This window comes from Balaenoptera physalus (assembly GCF_965194825.1).
Source record: "Balaenoptera physalus genome assembly, chromosome: 16".
Lineage (NCBI taxonomy): Eukaryota > Metazoa > Chordata > Mammalia > Artiodactyla > Balaenopteridae > Balaenoptera > Balaenoptera physalus.
In genome coordinates this window covers 58571729-58595587 of record NC_138898.1, presented here as the reverse complement: position 1 = coordinate 58595587, position 23859 = coordinate 58571729, and the positions used below count along the sequence as shown (strand labels likewise).

General features: G+C 48.6%; 1 protein-coding gene and 1 pseudogene across 15 annotated transcripts; one reads left to right on the top strand and one right to left on the bottom strand.

Moving 5' to 3' along the window:
• Positions 1-6502: 6502 nt before the first annotated feature.
• LOC309645185 (methyltransferase-like protein 22) lies at positions 6503-16535 on the bottom strand. 14 transcript variants are annotated; one of them, XM_082429918.1, is made up of 7 exons: positions 16420-16535; positions 13400-13566; positions 11719-11810; positions 11442-11505; positions 7434-7474; positions 7201-7345; positions 6503-6807 (listed from the first exon to the last, which is right to left on the bottom strand). In XM_082429918.1, exons 1-7 carry the CDS (start codon positions 16482-16484, stop codon positions 6725-6727), a joined length of 657 nt encoding a protein of 218 aa, XP_082286044.1. In that variant the 5' UTR covers positions 16485-16535; the 3' UTR covers positions 6503-6724. The 14 variants fall into 14 exon arrangements, with proteins under 14 accessions (XP_082286044.1, XP_082286040.1, XP_082286048.1 ...); XM_082429914.1 differs by adding an exon at positions 14813-14883 and having other exon boundaries at positions 11442-11810; positions 16424-16440; XM_082429922.1 differs by having other exon boundaries at positions 6503-7041; positions 11442-11810.
• Positions 16536-21068: 4533 nt separating this feature from the next.
• On the top strand, positions 21069-23042 carry LOC309645536 (NADH dehydrogenase [ubiquinone] 1 alpha subcomplex subunit 1 pseudogene; annotated as a pseudogene). Its single transcript has one exon. The product of its transcript is annotated as an NADH dehydrogenase [ubiquinone] 1 alpha subcomplex subunit 1 pseudogene (transcript).
• The last annotated feature ends 817 nt before the right edge of the window (positions 23043-23859 follow it).

The following is a 23859-nucleotide window of genomic DNA, read 5'->3' as shown; positions in this document are numbered from 1 at the left end:
TTCTCCAAGGCTGGACCCCAAATAATATTCCTTTACGTGCTAAGTGCTATCTAGAGAGTGGGATAGGTTTAAAGAATTTCCTAACCCTAACGCATACCCTAACCCTAACCCATACCCTAACCCTAACACGTATTCTAAGGCGTACCCTTACCCATACACTAATCCGTTCCCTAACTCTAACCCTATCCCAAAACGAACCCCTACCCTAAACCTAACCAGTACCCTAAACCTAATCCGTACCCTAATTCTTGCCATAACCCTATCCAGAATCCTAACCCTAACCCTAACCCATAAACTAAGCAGTACCCCAACCCGTACCCTAAGCCATACTGTAATCCTAAACATAGACCTAACCCATTACCTAAACCTTACACTAACTTGTAACATAAACCGTACCCTAACCCTATCCCTAACCCTAAACCTAACCCTAACCCATACTCTAAGCAATACACTAACCCTAACCCTAACCCTAACCCAAACCCAAAATGAACCCCTACCCTAACAATAACCAGTACCCTAAACCTAATCCATACCCTAATCCTTGCCCTAACCCTAACCCGAATCCTAACCATAACCCTAACCCATAAACTGAGCAGTACCCCAACCCGTACACTAAGCCGTACCATAATCCTAAACCTAGACATAGCCCATTACCTAACCCTTACATTAACTTGTAACATAAGTCATACTGTAACCCTAACCCTAACCCAAATCCTAACCCTAAACCTAACCCATAACCTAAGCCGTACCCCAACCTGTACCCTAAGCCGTACCCTAAGCCGTACCCTAACCCTAAATCTAACACTAAACCATACACTAAGCTTACTCGTAACCTAAGCCATACCCTAACCATAACCCATACCCCAACCCTAACCCATACACTAAGGCGTACCCTTACCCATACCCTAATCCATTCCCTAACCCTAACCCTAACACAAAACGAACACTTATCCTACCCCTAACCCGTACCCTAAACCTAATCCATACCCTAGCCCTTGCCCTAACCCTAACCCTAATCTGTACCCTAATCCTTACCCTAACCCTAATCCGAATCCTAACCCTAATCCTAACCCATAACCTAAGCTGTACCCCAACCTGTACCCTAAGCCGTACCCTAACCCTCACCCTAACACTAACACACTAAGTCTTACACTTACTCGTAAACTCAGCCGTACCCTAAACCTAGCCCGAACCCTAACCCTAACCTTAAACCTAACGCTAACCCTAACCCCTACCCTAACCCTAACCCATACCCTAAGGTGTACCCTTACCCATACCCTAATCCGTTCCCTAACACTAACCCTAACCCAAAACGAACCCCTACCCTAATGCTAACCCATACCCTAATCCTTGCCCTAACGCTAACCCGAATCCTAACCTTAACCCTAACCCATAACCTAAGCCGTACACCAACCTGTACTCTAAGCCGTACACTAACCCTAACCCTAACACTAACCGATACACTAAGCCTTACACTTACTCGTAACGTAAGCCGTACACTAAACCTACCCCGAACCCTAACCCTAAACTTAACCACAACCCTAACCCCTATCCTAAGCCTCAGCCGTACCCTAACTCTAATTCGTACCCTAAACCTAACACTAACCCTAACCGTTACTCTAACCCTAAACCTAACCTGTATTCTTAGCCATACCCTAGCACGTACCCTAAGCCGTACCCTAACCCTAACCCATACCCTAAGGCGAACCCTTACCCATACCCTAATCCGTTCCCTAACCCTAACCTTAACACAAAATGAACTCCTAACCTAAAGCTAACCAATACCCTAAACCTAATCCTTACCCTAATCCTTGCCCTAACCCTAACCCAAATCCTAACACTAACCTTAACCCATAACCTATGTCATACCCCAACCTGTACCCTACGCCGTACCCTAACCCTAACCCTAACACTAACCCATACCCTAAGCCTTACACTTACTCGTAACCTCACCCGTACCCTACGCCTGGCCCAAACTCTAAACCTAACCTTAACCCTAACCCTAACACTAACCCATACCCTAACCCTCAGCCATGTCCTAACCCTAATCCGTACCCGAAACCTAACAATAACCCTATACTTAACTCTAACCCTAAACCTAACCTGTACTCTTAGCCGTACCCTAACACGTACCCTAAGGCATACCCTAAACCTAACCCATACCCTAAGGTGTACCCTGACCCATACACTAATCCATCTCTAACCCTAACCCTAACCCAAAAACGAACCCCTACCCTAACCCTAACCCATACCCAAAACCTAATCTGTACCCTAATCCTTGCCCTAACCCTAACCCGAATCCTAATCCTAACCAACCCTAACTCATAACCTATGGCGTACCCCAACCTGTAGAATAAACCGAACCCTAACCCTCACCCTAACACTAACCCATACACTAAGTCTTACACTTACTCTTAACCTCAGCCATACCCTAAACATAGCCTGAACCCTAACCCTAACCTTAACCCTAACCCTAACCCCTATCCTAACACTCAGCCATACACTCACCCTAATCCGTACCCTAAACCTAACACTAACCCCAACCGTATCTCTAACCCTAAACCTAACCTGTACTCTTAGCCGTGCCCTAACATGTACCCTAAGCCATACCCTAACCCTAACCCATACCCTAAGGCTTACCCTTACGCATACCCTAATCCATTCCCGAACGCTAACCCTAACCCAAAACGAACCCCTACCCTAACCCTAACCAGTACCCTAAACCTAATCCGTACCCTAATCCTTGCCGTTACCCTAACCCTAACCCATAAACTAAGCAGTACCCCAACCTGTACCCTAAGCCGTACTGTAATCCTACACCTAGACCTAACCCATTATCTAACCCTTACAATAACTTGTAATATAAGTCGTACCCAAACCCTAACCCTAACTCGAATCCTAACCCTAAAGCTAACCCATAAACTAAGCCGTACCCCAACCTCTACCCTAAGCCGTACCCTAACCCTAAGCCTAACATTAACCAATACACTAAGCCTTACACTTACTCTTAACCTAAGCCATACCCTAACCCTAACCCATACCCTAAGGCGTACCCTTACCCATACCCTAATCCATTCCCTAACCCTAACCCTAACACGAATAGAACCCTACCCTAACCCTAACCCATACCCTAAACCTAATCCATAACCTAATCCTTGCCCTAAACCTAACCCGAATCCTAACCCTAACCCTAACCCATAACCTAAACTGTACACCAACCTGTACTCTAAGCCTTACCCTAACCATAACCCTAACACTAACCCATACCCTAAGCCTTACACTTACTCGTAAATAATGCCGTACCCTGAACCTAGCCCGAACCCTAACCCTAACCTTAACCCTAAACCTAACCCTAACCCTCAGCCATATCCTAAACCTAAGCTGTACCCTAAACCTAACACTAACCCTATCCGTAACTCTAACCCTAAACCTAACCTGTACTCTTAGCCGTAGCCTAACACGTACCATAAGCCGTACCCTAACCCTAACCCATACCCTAAGGCGTACCCTTACCTATACCCTAATCCATTCCCTACCCCTAACCAAAAACGAACAGTTACCCTAACCCTAACCCAAACCCTAACCCCTAACCTAACCCTCAGCCATACCCTAACACTAATCCATACCCGAAACCTAACAATAACCCTATCCTTAACTCTAACCCTAAACCTAACCTGTACTCTTAGCCATACCCTAACACGTACCCTAAGCCGTACCCTAACCCTAAGCCATACCCTAAGGCTTACCCTTACCCATACCCTAATCCATTCCCTAACCCTAACCCTAACCGAAAAGGAACCCCTACCCTAACCCTAACCAGTACCCTAAACCTAATCCGTACCCTAATCCTTGCTGTAACCCTAACTCGAAAACTAACCCTAACCCTAACCCATAAACTAAGCAGTACCCCAACCAGTACCCTAAGCCATAATGTAATCCTAAACCTAACCTAACCCATTACCTAACCCTTACACTAACTTATAAGTCGTACAGTAACCCTAACCCTAACCCGAATCCTAACCCTAAACCTAACCCATAACCTAACCCATACCCCAAGCTGTACCCTAAGCCGTATCCTAACCCTAACCCTAACACTAACCCATACACTAAGCCTTACACTTACTCGAAACCTAAGCCGTAACCCAACCTGTACCCTAAGCCGTACCCTAACCCGCACCCTAACACTAACCCATACACTAAGTCTTAAACATACACGTAACCTCAGCCATACCCTAAACCTAGCCTGAACCCTACCCCTAACCCTAACCCTAACCCTAATCCCTACCCTAACCCTCAGCCATACCCTAACACTAATCCGTACCCTAAACCTAACACTAACCATAACCGTAACTCTAACCCTAAACCTAACCTGTACTCTTAGCCGTACGGTAACATGTACCATAAGCCGTACCCTAACCCTAACCCATACCTTAAGGCTTGCCCTTACCCATACCCTAATCCGATCCATAACCCTAACCCAAAACGACACCCTACCCTAACCCTAACCTGTACCCTAAACCTAATCCGTACCCTAATCCTTGCCCTAACCGTAACCCGAATCCTAACCCTAAGCCTAACCCATAAACTAAGCAGTACCCCAACCCGTACCCTAAGCCGTACTGTAATCCTAAACCTAGACCTAACCCATTACCTAACCCTAACAATAACTTCTAACGTAAGCCGTACCCTACCACTATCCCTAAACCTAAGCCTAACCCGGACCCATAACCTAAGCGATACCCTAACCGTAACCCTAACCGTAACCCCCACCCTAACAGTAAGCGTCCGCTAAACTTAATCCGTATCCTAAACCTTACCCTAACCCTAACACTAACTCTAACCCATACCCTAAGACATACCCTTACCCATACCCTAAGCTGTACCATAAACCTAACCCTAACCCTACCCCTAACCACTATCCTAACACTAACCCGTACCCTAAACCTAATCCGTACCCTAATCCTTGCCCTAACCCTAACCCTAACCTTAACCCTAACCCCTACCCTAACCCTCACTCATACCCTAACCCTAATCCGTACCCTAAACCTAACCCTAACCCTAACCGTAACTCTAACCCTAAACCTAACCTGTACACTTAGCCGTACCCTAGCACGAACCCTAAGCCGTAACCTAACCCTAACCCATACCCTGAGTCGTACCCTTACCCATACCCTAATCCTTTCCCTAACCCTAACCCTAACCGTACCCCTACCCAAAACTTAATCTGTACCGTAACCCTAATCCGTACCCTAATCCTTACCCTAACCCTAACCCTAAACCATACCCTAAGCCGTACCCTAACCCTAACCCTAGTACTAACCCATACCCTAAGCCTTACACTTACTCGTAACCTAAGCCGTACCCTAAACCTAGCCCGAACCCTAACCCTAACCTGAAGCCTAACCCTAACCCTAACCCCTACCCTAACCCTCAGCCATACCCTAACCCTAATCTGTACCCTAAACCTAACACTAACCCTAACCGTAACTCTAATCCTAAACCTAACCTGTATCGTTAGCCGTACCCTAACACATACCCTAAGCCGTACCCTAACCCTAACCCAAACACTAACCCTAACCCTAACCCATACCCTAAGCCTTACACAGTGCCCAGGGTCACTGTGAGGTTAAAGGCGCTGATGCTCATGAAAAGGCTCTACTAACTGGAAATGTGCTGCCAGGATGCAAGCTCTCTTCCTCTCCAGTAAATCTCTCTCAAGGGTAAGACAACTTGATTAGATGCTGTTGTCAGGCGCTAGGCACAAGCACAGCCCTGGGGTGTTGCTTTAAGTCTTGACTCTTGAGAAGTTCACTGGCGATTTACACTGAATTGTCAAGGAGAAGTAAATGGGGTGGCTTACGCAGGGTATCTGAAAAGTACGCCAGACTCCCAGGTCCCCCCTAGCTTCCCCTTTCCTAGCTCAGAAGCAAAAGACGTGCGCCACGAAAATGTCAAGGAATCGACAAAATGCAAAGCACGTCAGCAGCACCACTTCCTGCCTAGCAGATATTGAAGATTTAAAACATTAATGACACTAACAATAATTACCTGATAAGATACTATTGCACTTTCTTATAAACTGGTACACTCTCCCTAAAAACGCACGTCGGCAAATCTGGAGTGTAACTGACAGTACTGCACTGTGTCAATTTGCTGGTGTGATCCCCAAACTATGGTACAGAAGATGTTACCACTGGGGGAGCTGGGTGAAGGGTACATGGCACTTTCTATACTATTTTGGCAACTTCTATGTGAACCTAATATTATTTCAAAATAAAAATTTAAAAAGCAATCATTTGGCCATAAGTATCAAAAGCTTAAGAAAGGTCCCACCCACTTCGAGGAATCTAGTTAAAGGATTAGCAGACAATGATGCACAAAGGTATTTGTTGCAGTGCAATAGACAAATGCAAACAAAACAAAACACAACATGAAAACAGCCAAAATGTCCAGTAATATAAGAATGGTTAAAAAAAAAAAGGGACGAAATATTACCTGGTCATTAAAAGTCATTTATAAGTAATTTTTAATGACAGTGGAAAATTCTTTTTCCCTTTTTCGACATTTTTGGCAGGATACAGCACTGAATATATACAGTTTGATTTCAGCTATTGTTTGGGAATAGGTACACACAAAGGAAAAGGAAAAAAACTTGTAAAATATATATATACGAACATTAAAAAATAGATTCTAAAGCTCCCTGAGTACAGCGATTTGATCTGTTTCATTCACTCCTGGGTCTCCTGCATCTGGAACTGTGTCTGGCATGCAGTGGGCATGCAATGAACTGCATATTGTTGAATTTATCTGGGGAATGTAAAATTATGAGGAAATGTTATTTGCTGTTCTACAAATTTTCCACAGAGAGTAGGCAAGATTTCCATAATCAGAAAAAAATAAGGCGCTTGTTTTTAAGCCATATGCGAGGCATATTCCTCATGGTTTTCTGAGATGTTCACTCTTTTGAGGGGGTGTGCACAGAGGCACAAGCAGAACCACTGGTCCTACACCCGCCAGCCCTGCTGGGTCATCCTCACGCTGCTGAGAAAACAACGAAGGGTGGAGAAAACCAGCGCTAGAGGAGGGCAAAGTCAAGAGCAGCCAAGGTCCAGGGTCCAGTCTCCCCCCTCACTGTTCATCTAGTCAGCACGCGCTCCGTGAAGAGCCCACTCCCCCTCAGCCTGAGACGGCGGGCGTTACCTGTACAGTAGACGGTCTGCGCCACGGTGGCCGCGAGGATGCTGGCCAGCCCGGTGCCCGCCCCGAGCTCCAGCACTGTGCGACCCCGGAAGAGGTCCCGCTGGGACAGGATGTAGTCCGCCAGGAGCAGGGCGCCCCGCCACACCTGGAGGGGAGAGGGACCAGGAACAAAGGTGGCCTGCGGCTCCCGAGAGACCCTTCAGGGCCGTGGGAAGCGGACGGGACCTACCCACCTGCTTGCCAACATCCTCCAGGGGGGTGGCCATGGTGTGCTCTGGACCGGATGGAAACCGAGAGAGAAAGGGCCACCGTGAAAATGGGGATGGAAAGAACACAGACGGACGGGGTGCAGGGGAGGCAGCAGAAACACAGACCAGGCTACAGTCAGGAGGGGGGGTGTGAGCGTCACTCTCATTCAGATCCCTGGGTCTCGGCCCGCAGCCCGGAGACTCGGGTCACAGGAGGACTTGGCCCAACTTAATCAAACACACACACCCCACACTCCACTCTTTTATGTTCAGTAAACGCACGTTACGATCATAATATATGTATGTTCTTTTGATCAACTGTATGGGAATAATAATCACAACTCATTCCAAAATATTTTCTGACGCTCAGAACCACACTAGAAAGTCAACAAAATAAGTTTCAGATTATATCCTTTTTAGATGAAAAATAAGTATGTTAGGAAGTATCCTCAAGCACAAAATACATTAGGACAAAATCTGGTGCTGGTTGTTGGGGGGAGGTGGAGAACAGAACTATGAGATCAAGGAGAAAAGGGAATGAGGGCAAACGTTTTTCCTGTTAAATAAGAACCGGCTCTCGTATCTTTAAGCAAGATGGTGACGGCCATCAAAGCACCACGACACACGCACGGCAGGGAAGCTTCACAGGCTTGTCAGACTAGTTCACATCAAAGCCCAGGCTCACATCAAACCAGGAGCAGGGAGTCGGGTTGGGGGGACAGCAAGGCTGAAGGGGTGTGTGTGTGTCTGTGTGAGTACGTGTGCATGTGCGTGAGAGAAGAGGCCTCCTCGCTTTCCAGCCCTGCTCTGGACCCTCAGCGTCAGCTCCCCCCATCCCGCCCACCCCTCTTCCCCAGTCTCTGCAGCCCACGGCGCACTGTCCCTGGCCCACTGGCCCCTGGCTGGGGCTCACGTCTCCCCTCCTCCCATCTTTCTTTGTCTCCTTCCAGTTTGCCTGGCTGAGCCAGGGGCACCCTCCCACGGGGATCTCGGTCATCTACGCTTGGCCTTTTCTCTGAGGGGGCCCGTGGACTTAAGTTTTGCCTCCAGCTGCATTTAAGGGGTGCCAGCCTCCCTTGAGTGAGAACATGGGCTGAGCTCAGGAAGACCTGCGTGTGACCCAGGCTCAGTCACGCAGTCTGGCCGGTGGCGTGAGTCACTGAACTTCTCAGCACCAGAGCCACAGTTTGCTCCTTTACAAGATACAGAAATAACATCACCTCATTCATGGGCTCAATGGCCTCCCTAACCAGGGTCAAGGGCAAGGAGCTCCTGCCCCAGGGGAAAGTCACACTTTATATTTAAACAATTCCAGTGGTGTCTTAAGAACATAAAAGCCCAACCTGAGGAACACACGAGAAACTCCAGGGTTAGCAAATGGGGTTAGACAGACAGTCTTAGTATCTGAGCTGTACCCTGCCCCTACCAGGACGGTCTCTAGACCTGCAGGAACCCAGACTCTCCTCCTCAGCCCATCTCCCTCCTCCACACTCAGATCAGTCCCCTGGAATGAAAGCTGACAGCAGCTCACGTTTCTTGAGCACCTACTATGCACCAAGCACTGTGTTAAGAACTCTACGTGTGCCATCTCTCTCAGTTCCTCACAACCAGAGGAGATTACACCCATTTTACTAACAAGAAAACTGAACTCTGAGAGGTTAAAGTACTTGCCCAAGTCACAGGCCAATGGAAAAGGCACGTGACTCAGGATCCCACAGCCCAAGTTCTAGCCTTGCCTGAGTTCTCTCTGCGTCCCAGTTTATCTATAAAATGGGGGAAATGATCATAATGTACTTTGAACCTTGGGTCTCTGGATTCCTAGCAAGTCCGTGGATAAACTTTAGATTTTTGACAATCCTCTGAAGTAGCCTGGAAAACACATTCTCCTCCCGCTAAGGGAATTTGATTTTAATCAGTTTCTCAAATGGGCCTATAACCTTAAAAAAAGGCTTGGCTTACGAATGCGAGGAACAGGGTAGCCAGGGGAGGGACACCTGCTTAGCACCTGCTCTGCACCAGGTCCCGCAGGAGCACTTACTGGGCAGTATTTATGAAATCACCACCAAAACCCAGGGAGGGCAGCTTCCCCGACCCCTTTCATAGGTCCAAAAACTTGAGGCTCTGGGTGGGCAGGATACTTGTCCGGGGTCCCCTGGCTTGTGGGGGGTGGAGGAGCTCTACAGGATCCTAAGACCAGGACCCCTTCCCTTGTGTCACATTTTACAGATGTGAGTGTACAGCTGCAGATGGAATAATTAGGAGTTACTGCTTAAGCTCAGGTATTAAATGACCTTTCTATTCTCCTCCCTCAGGGCAAGTAGGGACCAAGTGACAGTGAGCTGAAAAGGAGGGTGAACTTCCAGGCGCTGTGAGACGGGGCTTCACAGCCAGGCGGAGCTGGCGGCACACTGACTCTACCCTGCCCTGTGGGACTTTGCTCTCAGCTTGCAGGATGGGAACCTCCCGGAACATTAAATATGCGCCCTGGAGGCCAAACAGCTGGCTGGGAAGTCTGTTGCTCCCCTCCACAGGGAGGCCAGTTAAGTGAGGGCTGAGGGAAAGGAGCAGTCATCGACCCCCAAGAATAAAACTTTCCAATGTTCTGATCACGTGACATGGGTAAGAAACATGGGCTGTGGTGTCAGACGGACCTGAGTGTGAGTCAAGGCTCTGCCACTGACTAGCTGTGTGATCTTGGGCAAGTTCCTCAACCTCTCTGAGCCTCAGTTCCCTCCTCTGTGACATGGGAATACTCATCCCTGGAAAGGCCATGAGGACCAGAGGTAATCCACAGAAAACAGAGTAGGGCCCCCACCAGGGTGGTCTAGAACCAGCCTGCTTGGTACCCAGCAGGCACTCGGTAACCATCTGCTGAACGGATGACCGCATGGCTATCAGAGCTGCTGTTCCGTCTGCGTTTCTGAGAGCGCCCAGTGGACCCCATGTGCGCAACCCAGGCCTTTACCTGGGACCTCAGGCACCATCCAGGACCCTGCATCTCAGTGAACAGACTCACATCAGAGCAGTGCTGGGGATGGCCAGAGCCCTGGCTGTGGAGATGGATCAGGCGGACTCAGAACCTTCCTCCCTGCCCCCGAACTGCACGGCCTTGGGCTCGTCACTTCCTCATTTGTAGGACCCCTCAGAGAGGCTGAGAAGACTATGTATGTGAGGTGATGAAGGTAAACATCAAAGCACAGCAGGTGCCTCATCGTCGCTGGCTTCCTGCCCCTACAAGGACAAGGACGCTCTGGGCCCTGCCTGAGTGCCTGCTGAAACCTCCTTCCACCCCACCTCTCCTGTCACTGCATCCCTGCCTCCTCCCACCCCCACACCCCCAGCTTCTAGCTCCCAGCTCCCAGCCCATCTGCTGGGCCCACACACTCCTCCAGGTTAACTTTGGATCTCCCTCCCCCTCTGCCCTGCTCCAGCTCCAGAATCTGCCATGGCTCCCTGCTGCGGGCTCCTGCGGGCCAAATCTTCCACAAACAACCCCGACCCACACCCTGGCATGCTACGTAGGATCAGAGTACTGATGCAGGAGGCAGCAGCAGTGAAGCTTCTGGAGCAGGTGACGGCCAAGCTGGGGCTTGTACAATCAGGAATGTGTTAGGGAGCGAGCCCTCTGGGAAGGAGGCAGAAGCAGAGGTGCGCGGGGAGAACGCGCACGGAGGGTGAGTGGGTGAGGGTGGTGTGAGTTGAGGCTGGAGAGGAGGGCAGAGCCACCTCACACAGGGGCCCCGGCACTATGCTGAGCATGTGTGTCCTGAGGGCAATGGGGAGCCACCGAAGAGTCTGGAGCAGGAGGGTGACCCGACAGCACTTTGACAAGCTCCCCTGCTGCCAGCGGCACTACTGGAGCCCAGTGTCTGGACGCCGGTTCTGCTAACATGTCCTGCCCTGAGATGCCTGGACGGGCCCGCGCTCAGCAGCCTTGTGCCCTGATTGACGCTGTGGCGCTGCCTGGAGGCAGGTGAGCAGCCCTTTATTTACCTATTTTGATGACATCGTAGGGGCTACTCTCTTGTGCTTCGTCTCCCAGGACGTCATCTTCCTCCTGCGTTAGAATCATGGGATGTACCTTGTCTCTCGGAGGCCCCGAGGGCTCGGAGGGAGAGGCAGCCCGTGGTCTTCTCACAACGTCCAAGTCCCCATCCTCGTCCAGCTGAGCTGCCACCTCCTCCTGGCTGGTGGCATCAGCCCCAGCCTGGAGGGAGACCCCCTCACTGCTGCAGCCACTCCCCGGAGGGGACCTGGCAGGAGGAGTCACCTCTGCGGGATGGGCTCTGTGATTGCCACCCTCAGCCCCCGAGTCTGTCTGAGAGGCTTGGTTCCACAGAAGCTTGAACTGGGACAGGAAGACTGAAAGGCAAGACAAAACACAAAAGCAGAGTATTTCCAAACCGTCTCCTTTTCTAGTTCCCTTCCTCAATTTCCACCTGGGAAGAGTTTTAAAGGCCAGGTGAAAAAAAACAAAACAAAAAAAAGGACAAGGACCTACTGTATAGCACAGGGAACTATATTCAATATCCAGTAAATAAACCATAATGGAAAAGAAAAAAAAAGAAAGGCGAGGTGGAAATATCATAAAACCAGCAGAAAAGGTCTGTTTGATTCGGCTGTGATGCTGCAGCCTCCAGAGCAGCCCCCGTCGGATGAGCACCTACACTGCAGGCACTCGGCTCACAAGAGCTCATTTACCCTTTACAGTGGCTACGAAAGTGGCAGTGTCACTCTATTTTATTTTTTATTTAAAAATTTTTTTGGCTGAGCCACATGGCTTACAGGATTTTGGTTCCCGACCAGGGATGGGACCCACGCCCCCTGTAGTGGAAGCGCGGTGTCTTAGCCACGAGACCACCAGGGAAGTCCCAGTGTCACTCTGTCTTACAGATGTGGAGGCTGGGGCTCAGAGGTTACGTGAGCTGACCAAGGTCACACAGCTGTGGGTGTGGCTGAGGCGGGATTCACACCCAGGCTACTCAACCCCTGCGCTTCTGCCCTCCTCACCGCACTGTTCAGCCTTAAGCTTGGAAGTGAGGACAAGGATACTGTGTCCCTCACCACCTGGTGGCCAGAAAGTCACTGGGACAGGCTTTGGTAAGAGCATGGGTGCCAGGAGAGTTGGGCTGGAGGCAGGGGGTGTCCTGGGCCAGAGTCCTCCACGTCCCCCGACTGTCTGACCCTGGGGCAACTCGCTTATCTGTTCTGAGCCTCAGTTTCCTGAATCCAGGAATCCAAACTGGGACATGAGGGAAAGGGGAGTTATGAACTGCACCAGAACAAGCAAATACAACAGAGTGATCAGAGCTGGGGAAGGTGGCCAGGGAGGGAAGAACGTTCTAGGCAGAGCGAAAAGCAAGAGCAAAGGTGCTCAGAGAGGAAGGTACATGCAGCGTGTGAGGGGCGGAAAGGAGCAGACAGTGGCCGCTGAGCAGCGAGGGCGGGAGAGAGAAGTGTGGACACACGGGCAGGGGCTGGGTGGGGCTGGGCCTCGCAGGCCAAGGTGAGGGCTCTGATTTCCTTCTAAGAGCAAGGGAAGCCACTGGAGGGTCTAAATCAGGGCGGTGGTGTGATTTGCATTTTTCACAGGACCCCCTGGGCTGCTGGGGAGAGGAGTGAGGGAGTGTGTGCAGGAGAAAAAGCAGGGAGCCCTGGTGGGAGGAGTCAGCGGGGGGCAGGGGCAGTGGGCTGGGGGAGTCCCCGGGCCCCGACTCCCCCACTGGCCCGCGGGCTCCCCCAGGGCAGAGCCCGACTCATTCCCTCTGCGTTCCCGGCATCACGTCCAGGTCTGGCACAGAGCAGGCGCTCGGGAAAGCACAGGGGTTTGCTCAGTGAAACAAGGGCACTTAAGAAGTGGTGTGAGGATAAGCTCAACGATCCAGTCTTCCCAGTCCTTTCTGTGAGAAAGCAGGAAACACAGTGGGCCCGCTGGGGCGCAGGGACCTTACCGGGCTGCCCCGCGCCACTCAGCCGCACCATGAGGTGTCTCTGGTTCGGGCTGTGGAGGTGGACGTCTGACAGCACGGTGTCGCTTTTGAAGGTGATCTCGTCCATGGCGGGGGCGGGAGACGGCAACCATGGCCTGGGCTCCCCACCAACCGTGGGACAGCAGCACCTGAGAGGCGAGAGCAAGTCCTCAGGACAGCAGGTCCCAGAGGGGAACAGTGTAAACGACCCCAGCCAGGCGGCAGAGAGCTCCCTTTTCAATCCTCTCTTAATTCTTCCTGAAGGAGAAAGTCTCAGAGCCTTGGCAAGGGAACAGAATCCAACTAGAACTGTTATTTTGTTTTGCACTGTGTTCATTTTCATAGTAATCGTTTATTTATGGCAAGAGATCTACATTTCCATTTATACTGATAAAGTTTTCCTTCCCTTTTTTATTTTTTCCATTTTTTTTATTATGAAAATTTTCCAATAGCAAGTTGAGGGCATAGCATAATAAACAGCCATATACCCACTGCTTAGATTCCATGATCATTAATGGTTTTTCACATGATCAATCAATCCATCTTTCTAGGTTTTTCTCCCCTGAACTGAGCACCTTCTAGACATCACACCATTTAACCCCTAAATAATTCTTCAGCGTCTGTCTCCTAAGAACATGCTCCTACATAACCATAAGACCATTAGCAGACCTAAAACAATGAACGATTCCCTTATACCATTTAAAACCCAGTTCATGGTCAATTTTCTCCATTTGACACCCAAACGTCTTTTGCAGCTAGTTTTTCCTAAACCAGTATTCAATCACAATTTATGCTTTGCATTTAGAAGTTGTTTTCCCTATAACCTTTTTCTTCTAGAAGTTGGCCCCAGCTGCCCATATATCATTTGTTTTTAAACCTTCTTTTTAAATTAAAAAAAAAATGTGAGTGGATTTAAAGGAAAAGCAATTAAGGGAATCACTGTACAGGTGATATACAGATATGGAAAAATTATGAAGGCGACACAGCAATAACTAAAATTTGGAAAACCATGCTGGAGGCAAGGTGGTCAAAAACAGGAAGGCTTTCCCTCCATCCAAATGTTCCACCTCATCAAAAAGCATTAAACAGCAGCAGCTGCGTGCAGACAGCGCCTTGAGCTGTGATGCTGGGCAGAGCAGGTATAAACCCAGTCTCCTACCTCCTTGCTACATACCTTGAGAAAATGACTCCACCTCTCTGGACCCGTTTCTTCAGCTACATTCTCACCTTGCAGGGTTGGCGGTAGGTGGGGGTGTGGGGGGAGATATGTGGGGGGAGGGTGTTAAGTGCTGAGCAGAGTCTTTGGTCCGCAGCAATTGTTAATAAATCCTTGGTTTCAGATGTTTGACCCAAACCTGCCCACAATCCCTGACCTCCTACTGGAACTGTTCCTACCTGGGTAGGTGTGTGCACTACGTGTGTGCCCCACGCATGTCATGAGACCTCTCGGGCCTCCATTTCTTCAACTGGAAAATGGGATCGTCATAACCCAGGCTGTCCACAATCTGAGTCCACATAACTGGAGTGCCTACATTTAAGTACTTTCCATGGGGAAGCAAAAGTTGTACCAACACAAACATTTTTATAAAAGAGTCGCCCCTTGCTGGCTGGCTTTCCTATCTAACGCTATAAGGCAGCACAAAGCAAGTGGGTTGTGAAATGAGGCTGTGAATCTGGCAAAGGGATGCAGGATTTCATGGTGTCAATGAAAGCAATGGAGAAGAAATGCTCGACCCTCAGGCAAAAGTCCTCAACCAATGAGGACTGGAAAAATTAGGATGGATCCAGGAAGAGGATCTAGTCTAAGTACAGCTTAGACCTACCATGACCAATCGTTTTAAAGACAGATCTGGCTCTCCTGGGACTGAAAAAGGTCCTGGGGGAAAAGATTGCAACCGCATACCAAATACTCTTAAATACAGAGAAAAGCCAAACCCGTATTCTTAATTTCTAGTTGAAATTTCAATTTTAAAATCCAACCTGCACAGGTCTCCCAGGAAACGCACTCTACAATGGAGTACTAGGTTAAGTGGATTCCCTTTAAGGGGCTTTTCCTAGAACCAGATCTCTGGGAATGCAGAGGCACTTTGTACCTGTCTCTGGGTCTGTGTGAGGATTAAATGAGACAATGATCACTTTCAGGGTTCAGGACATAGTAAGTGCTCAACAAATGCCAATAGGAAATGTTATCATTATAGTGGTGATAAGAATAATTATTAAATGATGTGCTGGAAGATGGAATAAAGCAATAGTTTCTCTATTTAGGAATAGCTGACTCACAGTCTCTGGGAATGCTGGGGCTGGATGGGCTTCAGTCCCCTCTTCTCACTGGGGAGGAGGGAAAGGACACCCCGACTGCAGATGGGACCTCTGCTTCCTCCTTTGGGCAGCTGACAAGTGTCCTTGGCTCCTCTAAGGCTGTGGGGGCCAGACGCAGACGCTGTCATCCTAACCCTGTCAGGAGTGCCCACTAAAAGCAGTTTGCTGGGATCTGGGGGTTGAAATGCCTCCCCGCCTCCCAGGCTTTCTCTCTGCCAGGTGTCATAAGGTCATCAACAATCAGGAAGTAGGCGCGATTCTGGAACCGAGGCCCGGGTCTGTGGGGCAAAGACTTGGCCCTGGCCGTGGCGCGGAGCCGTAGTCAGGGGCTCCAGGGTCCTCGGCCCTCGGGGCTCTTCGTTCTCTCTGTCTTGCCGCCTCCCTGAACTCCAACTGGCGAGCTAAGCATTGCCCTCTCAAACTGCAGTCACAGCTCGGGCATCACCCTCCCTTCCTAATCCAAAACCGAGGGGGCTGCGTGGACCCCGAAAGGAAACCCAGAGGAAGGCATGGACTCCTTCTCCCAACACCCTCGCTTCGAAGGGGAAACTAAGGCTGAGTGGGGACTTAGGCTTCAGGCCCGTGGGAGTCCGCACTTCAAGGCCAGGCTCGGTGCCAGGAGGCTCGGTGCCAGGAGGCTCCCTGCACCCTTCCGCGTGCCGCCGCCCCTCCCACGGTCTTACCCACCGCCGGCCGCTGCCTGAAGTCCCAACCGAGCCCCTCGCCACTGTGCGCAAGCCGCCGTCATTGCAGGCAGCCTGCGCAGGCGCAGCCCCACCCGTACGCGTGCGTCCCTCCTTGTCGCCCGTGACCACGCCTACCTGCCGAGTCGCGCATGCGTGCCAGCCTCGCTGGCAGCCTGGTGCAGCCCTGAGGAGGTGAGTTTCGCACCTGCACAGGTTTGCTCGCACCTGCACAGGTTTGCTCTCACCTGCCCGGGTTTGATGGGGTGGCCGGCCTGGGTGGGACGGGTTTGCGAGAGGGGGGCCGTTAGGTCGCCCCAGGTCACCCAGCTAAGTGGCAAGGCTTGGATTCGAACCCGGGTAATAGGGCTCTAGAGCCTGTGCTGTTAACCAGCACACTAGCTATATATTAATTATCGTTATCCTTGCTCTTAGTACTCATTAACATAATAGCTGGTCCTCGTTTCATTCATTCATCCACTCGTCAAGTCTCCAACACCAGGCGAATGAAGAACCGCAGGTTAATTAGCGTCTAACAGGAAATGAAATCTGATACAACTGTTGCACTTCAAGTAAGCTTCCAAGCACATAGGACCACAGATGTAAAATGTGCACACATTTACATGCATATACGGAGGGTCAACATCAGTTTCATGGATAAAACCTGAGGGGGTGGTTAATAGGGTGACCAAGCAACATAAATAAGTGTTTTTAAAGGAAACAGATTGTTTCCTGAACTCCCCAGGACAGTGCAGGGGGAGCCGGCTGGGCATCTTGGGACCCCGTTTTAGTCTTGGTTGGGTTGTTCCCAGGGGATGTCTGGGTGCTAGGAGGGCACCGAGGAAGGTGGTGTAGACACCTCTGGGTTTTTTGTCTAAAAGCTTGTGAGAATAAAGCAGGCAGAGCCATCTTTTAAAAACAAAAGTCAGATTACGTCCTTCCTCTGTTCAAACCCTCGGAGGCCCCCACCTTGGACAGAAGGAATTCAGTATTCTCACAGTCATCCCCTCCCCATCTCATACCCGACTCTGCTCCCTCCTATTCACCCGGGAGGCTTCTCTCCAGGACACCCACCTGCCTTGTTCCATTCCCTCACCTCCTTCTGGCCTGTGCTCAGGCATCATCGTCTTCTCAGTGAGATCTTCCCAGACCATCCTATTTAAAATAACCACTTCTCGGGGAATTCCCTGGTGGTCTAGTGGTTTGGACTCTGCGCTTCCACTGCTGGGGGCCCAGGTTCGATCCCTGGTCAGGGAACGAAGATCCCGCAATCCCCACGCCCTGGCCAAGAAAAAAAAAGCCACCTCTCCCCACCGAGGCACTCTCTGGTGCATAGGAGCTGCTCAAAAAGTTCAATTTGTCGAATGAAAGAAGAAAGAGGAATGTGTGCTCACGGGGTGTGCAGAGAGGGTGGACAAAAGCAGACGTGATGTCACTGCCCATCTTTGGGCTGCCCGGATGTGTTAGGGAGCTGGACAGAGAGCTGCTGGGGGTCTGGGCAGCTCCTCACTGAGATGTTGAGGTAATTCACGTCATCCCAGGCTGCCTATCATCCTCAGCGTCAAGTTCGAACTCTCCACTTGGACCCTGTTAACCATTCCTCCCTGAGGCATGGACAGTATCCATTCTCCTCTCCTCCTATAGTTGTATAATATTTTTGCTGGGCACACACCTCCCTCAAATTAAAAACTATTTCCCAGCCTTCCTTGCAATAGCAAGGACATGGGGTTAAACTAAAGGGATTAAGCCAATGGGATGTAAGGGGAAGTGTTACGGAGCAGTTTCTGGGACCCTCCCTTAAGCAGGAAACTGGGGAGTCTTTGGTTCCTGATACTTTGTCCCTTCCATCATTCATGGGGCCCCAAACAGATGTGCTATGAGGGCCCTACACTAAGTTATGGCAGAGTGGCAAACCTACTTGGGGGTCACCTCCTCCAGGAAGCCTTCCCTGATTCCCCCTCCTCCAGCTCACGACAATGAGTCTCTGGGCACCCCCAGTCCTCTCTACTGTCTCCATCAGAGCACCTGTGACTCCCGCACCAGGTTGTGAGTGCCTTGGAGGCAGGAGCAGCTGCTGGTTCCCATCAGCAACTTAGGCTGGATTTCTCCATATCCACAAAGGAAAAGAGAATAATGCTTGTAAAGCAGTTAGCATCATCTTTGGCATGCTGTGAGCACTCAAGAAATGACAAGAGCACCTATAAACTATTGCAGTTGACCCTTGAACAACATGGGTTTGAATTGCGCATCATGGGTCAATTTATAGGAGGATTTTTTCCACTATATAGGTACTATGGTACTATACAATCTGCGGTTTGTTGAATCTGCAGGCTGTAAAGTTATATTTGGATTTTCTTTTTCAAATTATTTTCCCATTTAGGTTATTATAGAATATTGAGCAGAGTTCCCTGTGCTATACAGTAGGTCCTATATTTGGATTTTCAATTCTGCAGAGGGTCAGTGCCCCTAACCCCTGCGTTGTTCACAGGTCAACTATATTATTGCTTATACTAGTTCATTCAGGTGGTAAACGCCCGAGACATGTTGGAGGGGGCGGGCAGGTGGAGACCATTGTTCATCATTCGGCCAGGCCCTGCAAATGTGAATGATGGAACTGTATTAAGGTTCTTATGGCTGCTGTAACAAATTACCACAAGTTTGGTGGCTTAAAACAAAATGAATTTATTTTCTCACAGTCCTGGAGGACAGAAGTTCAAAATCAAGGTGTCATCAGGGCTGGGTTCTCTCCAAAGGCGCTCAGGAAGGATCCTTCTGTATTAGCTTGAGCTGCTGTAACAAAATATCATAGATTGAGTGGCTTAAACAACTGAAATTTATTTTCTCACAGTTCTGGAGGCTGGAAGTCCGAGATCAAGGTGCCAGCATGGCCAGGTTGTGGTGAGGGGATCGCCCCTTGGGTTGCAGACAGCCACCTTCTCACTGTGTCCTCACACGGCCTCTTCTCTGAGTACATGAACAGAGAGGGAGCAAGCTCTCTAGTGTCTCTTATAAGGACACTAATCCTATCAGATCAGGGCCCCGTCCTTATGACCTCAGTTAACCTTAATGACTTTCTTAGAGGCCCCATTTCCAAATACAGCCACACTAGGGGTTAGGGCTTCCATATATGAATTTGGGGGGACACATGCAGCCTGTAATACCTTTCTTGCCTTTCTCCTAACTTCTGGTGACTCCCGGTGACCCCTAACTTGTAGATGAGTCACTCCAGTGACACATTTGCCTCCGTCTTCACATGGCCATCTTCCCTCTGTGTCTATGTCCAAATCGCCTTCTCTTCTAAGGACACCAGTCATTGGATTAGGGCCCACCTAAACCAGTATGACCTCATCTTCACTTATTTACCCTGCAAAGACCCTATTTCCAAATAAGGTCACATTCACAGGTTTGGGACTTGAACACATCTTTTGGGGGAACATAATTTGACCCATAATAGAAAATATCTTAGAACGGATGTTCCAGACCTAGTTTTTCAGCCCCCAGCTGTGTGAGTCACCTCAGCTTTGGTGGTCCTCCTGGCTGAGACTCCCAGACATCGTAGTGCAGAGACAAGCCAGCCCCGCTGTGCTCCGTCCGAATTCCTGGCCCACAGAATCCATAAACATAACAAAAGTGTTATTATGGTCTATGCCACTAAATTTGGGGGTAGTTTGCAACACAGCAGTAGATGCTCAGAATAAGGGGGAAGGAAAGCTGCCCTTCTTCACAGAGCTTTGCAGATTAGGGGGAGAGGGCCCCCCGCTTTCCTGAGTCTCAGTTACATACACAACCACCCCTGAGGCTCAGACAGGTGAGGTGCTTTGCTCAAAATGCCAGCTGCTGAGTGGTAGAGCTGGGATGCAGACTCAGGTCTCTGAAATGTCCCAGTGTTGAATGGGGCCTTAGAGTGAAAAGCCGTTTCTAGCATCCCAGGCACGTCTTTTCCTTTGAGAGTCTCCCCCCAGGCTTGGTGATGCAAGGGTTACTGCGCTAAGTCCCATATGCTGGAGTGTACATCACCCCCACTGCCTGGGCTAATGACAAATCATGTATGCAACAGAGGAAAGCGGATGGCCTGCCAATGTGTGATAAGAAACCAGCTTGCAGGAAATTGCTATCAGGTGATCATTATTAGCCAGGGTATTCAGAGCAGACCCGTTTCCAAAGGTCATGCATTTACTAAATGCTTGATGCGTTTTCCCAATCGGCCCTGGGAGATTTTGTTCTCCTGGAGAGAAAGCTCTTCCCCTGGATCTGCTGAGAGCAGGTGATTATAATTCTACACCTCCCCCCACCCCCGCATCTCACCAGCCTCTAACAGCAGCTGCTACAAATGCACAGTGATTACCTTTCTGGTTCCTGGTACTGCATAGAGAGAAACCAAGCTGACCCTCGCGTGCAATGGAGGTGGGTTCAAATCCCAGCTCGGCCACTCAGTAATCATAATCACTCATTTGATGCGTGATTATGGAGAGCTTTTCACATGCTAGGTACTCGGGCAAGTTACTTTACCTTTTTGAAACTTAATTTTCTAATTTCTCGAGTACTGATAATACCTACCTTGAAGCGTTTTTGTGAGAATGAGTGAAATAGAATGTGGAAAGTTCCAGGCACGACTTTCCTGCACTTCTTGAACTGATCTGAGCATATCTCTTGCATTTTAAAGAACACACCAATTTCACTAATTTTACCAAGTCATATTGTTAGATTTAAAAAAAGCCAGTTAAGCCAGGTCACCTTCAAGGGGCCTGGAAGGAAGTGTTTGGCCTTTGTGATGGTGTCACGATGTGGTTCGAGATTCTCCCCGGGGTTGCTGTCATGGCCGCATGCTTGTTCATCCTGGGAATGGCCACTGCACGCATCCACAGGTTCACTAATGGGGGCAAGGAAAAAAGGGTTGCCCATTATTCATATCAGTGGAACTTGGTGGAAAGAGATAGGCGCATCTCTGGAGCTGATCGTTACTATGTGCCAAAGGGTTTGGAGAACATTGACTAAGGAAGCATTTTCCTGATTGATGAAAAATAACTCAGTGATGCTCATCTACCGCTGCTAGAAGGTTATGCAGTGTATTGTGTAGCACGCAGTGTATTTTGTACTGTGTAATAAAAATAAAACAGAAAAGTAAAATAAATAAATAAATAAATAATTTAAAAAGCCAGTTACATAAATCTGGAGCTTGGGATGAACACACACACACAACTATATGTAAGACAGATAACCAACAAGGACCTACTGTATAGCACAGGGAACTCTACTCAATATTCTGTGATAACCTATATGAGAAAAGAATCTAAAAAAGAATGAATATATGTATATGTATAACTGAATCACTTGGCTGTACACCTGAAACGAACACAACATTGTAAATCAACTATACTCCAGTAAAATTAAAATAAAAAAATTTAAAAAACCAGTTACGATGCCATACATACTGTATAATATTAGTTAAGTAACAGAAAACACAAAAAATTATGTTTTCTCAGGATATGTGCACATTATGTAAATACACAGAAAAAAATCTGGAAAGATGCCTTCTCAGGATAGGGGCTGGGATGAAGATAGGTTTGAGAGGACTTTGTTTTAATTTTTAAAGGGCTGCAACATATATCACTTCTATGGTTAGAAATTTATTTAAATATGAAAGTGCACAGGGGCTTACACTGGTCAAATGTGGGACAATATGAGCCTTTAAATGAATATTTATTGGCAAGAATCAAACATGACACATTGAATAAAAGCAATCTATGTAAACAGGTACTCAAAACAAATGTCTTAGTCCGTTGAAACTGCTATACAGCATACCATAGAGTAGGTGGTTTATAAACAACAGAAATGCTCACAATTATGGAGGCTGGAAGTCTGCGTTCAGAGTACCAGCGTGGTCAGGTTGTGGTGAAGGCCCTCTTGGGGTGACACAAACATTCAGGACAGTGCTTGTACATGAATGTTCATAAATCACTATTCATAGTAGCAAAAAGAAACAACCTAATGTCCATCAGCTGAAAAATGGATAAATAAAATGTGGTCTATCCATACAGGGGGAAATTAGCCAGCCTTAAAATGGAAGGAGTATTGATACATGTTACAGCGTGGATGGACATTGAAAATATGAGGCTCAGTGAAATGTGCCAGACACAAAAGACCACACACGTACTGCATGATTCCACGTATAATGAAACATCCAGAAAAGGCAAATCCATAGAGACGATAAGCAGACTAGTGGTTGCCAGGGGCTGGGGAGAGGGAAAAATGGGGAGTGACTGCTTAATGGGTGCGGGGTCTCCTTTGGGAGTGATGAAAATGGCTTGAAACTAGATGGGGGGTGGTTGTACAACACTGTAAATGTACTAAATGCCACTGAATTGTTCACTTTAGAATGGTGAATTTTATGTGAATTTTATTTCAGTTAAAAAATCCATGAGTTCATAATGATACTAAAATACTTTTTAAAAGGGTGGTGGATGGAAAACTGCAGTGAGAAACTGTAGAAGGAAGGATGAATAGAAATAGAAAATCACTCTTTAAAGTCACCTTAATGCTGACTGATCCAGATAAGAATCATCAATGGATGTTAAACCCTTGGGAAAAAGACAGTTGAGGTACAAGATAGTCACACAGGCCACACTGACCTGACCACACTACCGCCCTCATCGCAGACTTCCAGCCTCAAGAACTGTGAGAAATAAATTTCTGTTGTTTATAAGCTGCCCAGGCTGTAGTATACGGTTATAGCAGACTGAATGAACTAAGATATAATCTACATACTGTCAAATTCACTATTTTAAAGTGTACAAATGGGTGGATTTTGTATATTCACAACATTGTACAGCCATCACCACTGTCTAATTCCAGAATATGTTCATCACCCCCAAAACAAACACTGTGCCCATCAGCATCCTCCTGTAACTGAAAGTGGGGTCCCGCTGCTCGCTGCTCAAAAGCCAATAAAGAGGCAAAGTTGGTGGAAAGTAAAGTTTGCTTTATTTTGGAGGCCGGCAAACGGGGGGAGGGGCAGACTCCTGTCCGAAGGCCAACTCCCCCCCACTGACAACCAGGGGGCAAGAGCTTTTATAGGCAGAGGGAGGGGGCTACATGCAGAAACAGCACAGGCAGCTCTGACAGTCATCTTGAAATTGGTCATTGGTGGTCTGACCAGCACCATATTGATTGTTTTAGGTACAGTTAACCTTCAGTTCCCGGGTCGGTTTGTTCCCATTTCCTTGAGGCCAGTTCTCAGAATTGTGGCAGCTTGTATCATGGCTACAGCCTGGTCATCATGTAGTTAACTTCTTCCACCTGATGGGGGTTTCAGTATCTATAAGACAGCTCACAGGATATGGCTCAGAATATTATCTATAGACCTTGAGAGGGAACTAAGGGCTTACTGACTTTGCTTACTGACTAAACTACTATCGTTTTGTCCTGTTTGACTGCTTTTCT

Excerpts from the sequence above, each read along its gene's own strand:
- LOC309645185 (XM_082429913.1), bottom strand. The coding sequence starts at position 16,484 with ATGACGGCGGCTTGCGCACAGTGGCGAGGGGCTCGGTTGGGACTTCAG. Across the intron at positions 11,811-13,399 it reads GAGTGGCGCGGGGCAGCCCG|TCTTCCTGTCCCAGTTCAAG; the intron begins GTAAGGTCCCTG and ends CTTGCCTTTCAG. Across the intron at positions 7,346-7,433 it reads TGGAGGATGTTGGCAAGCAG|GTGTGGCGGGGCGCCCTGCT; the intron begins GTGGGTAGGTCC and ends TCTCCCCTCCAG.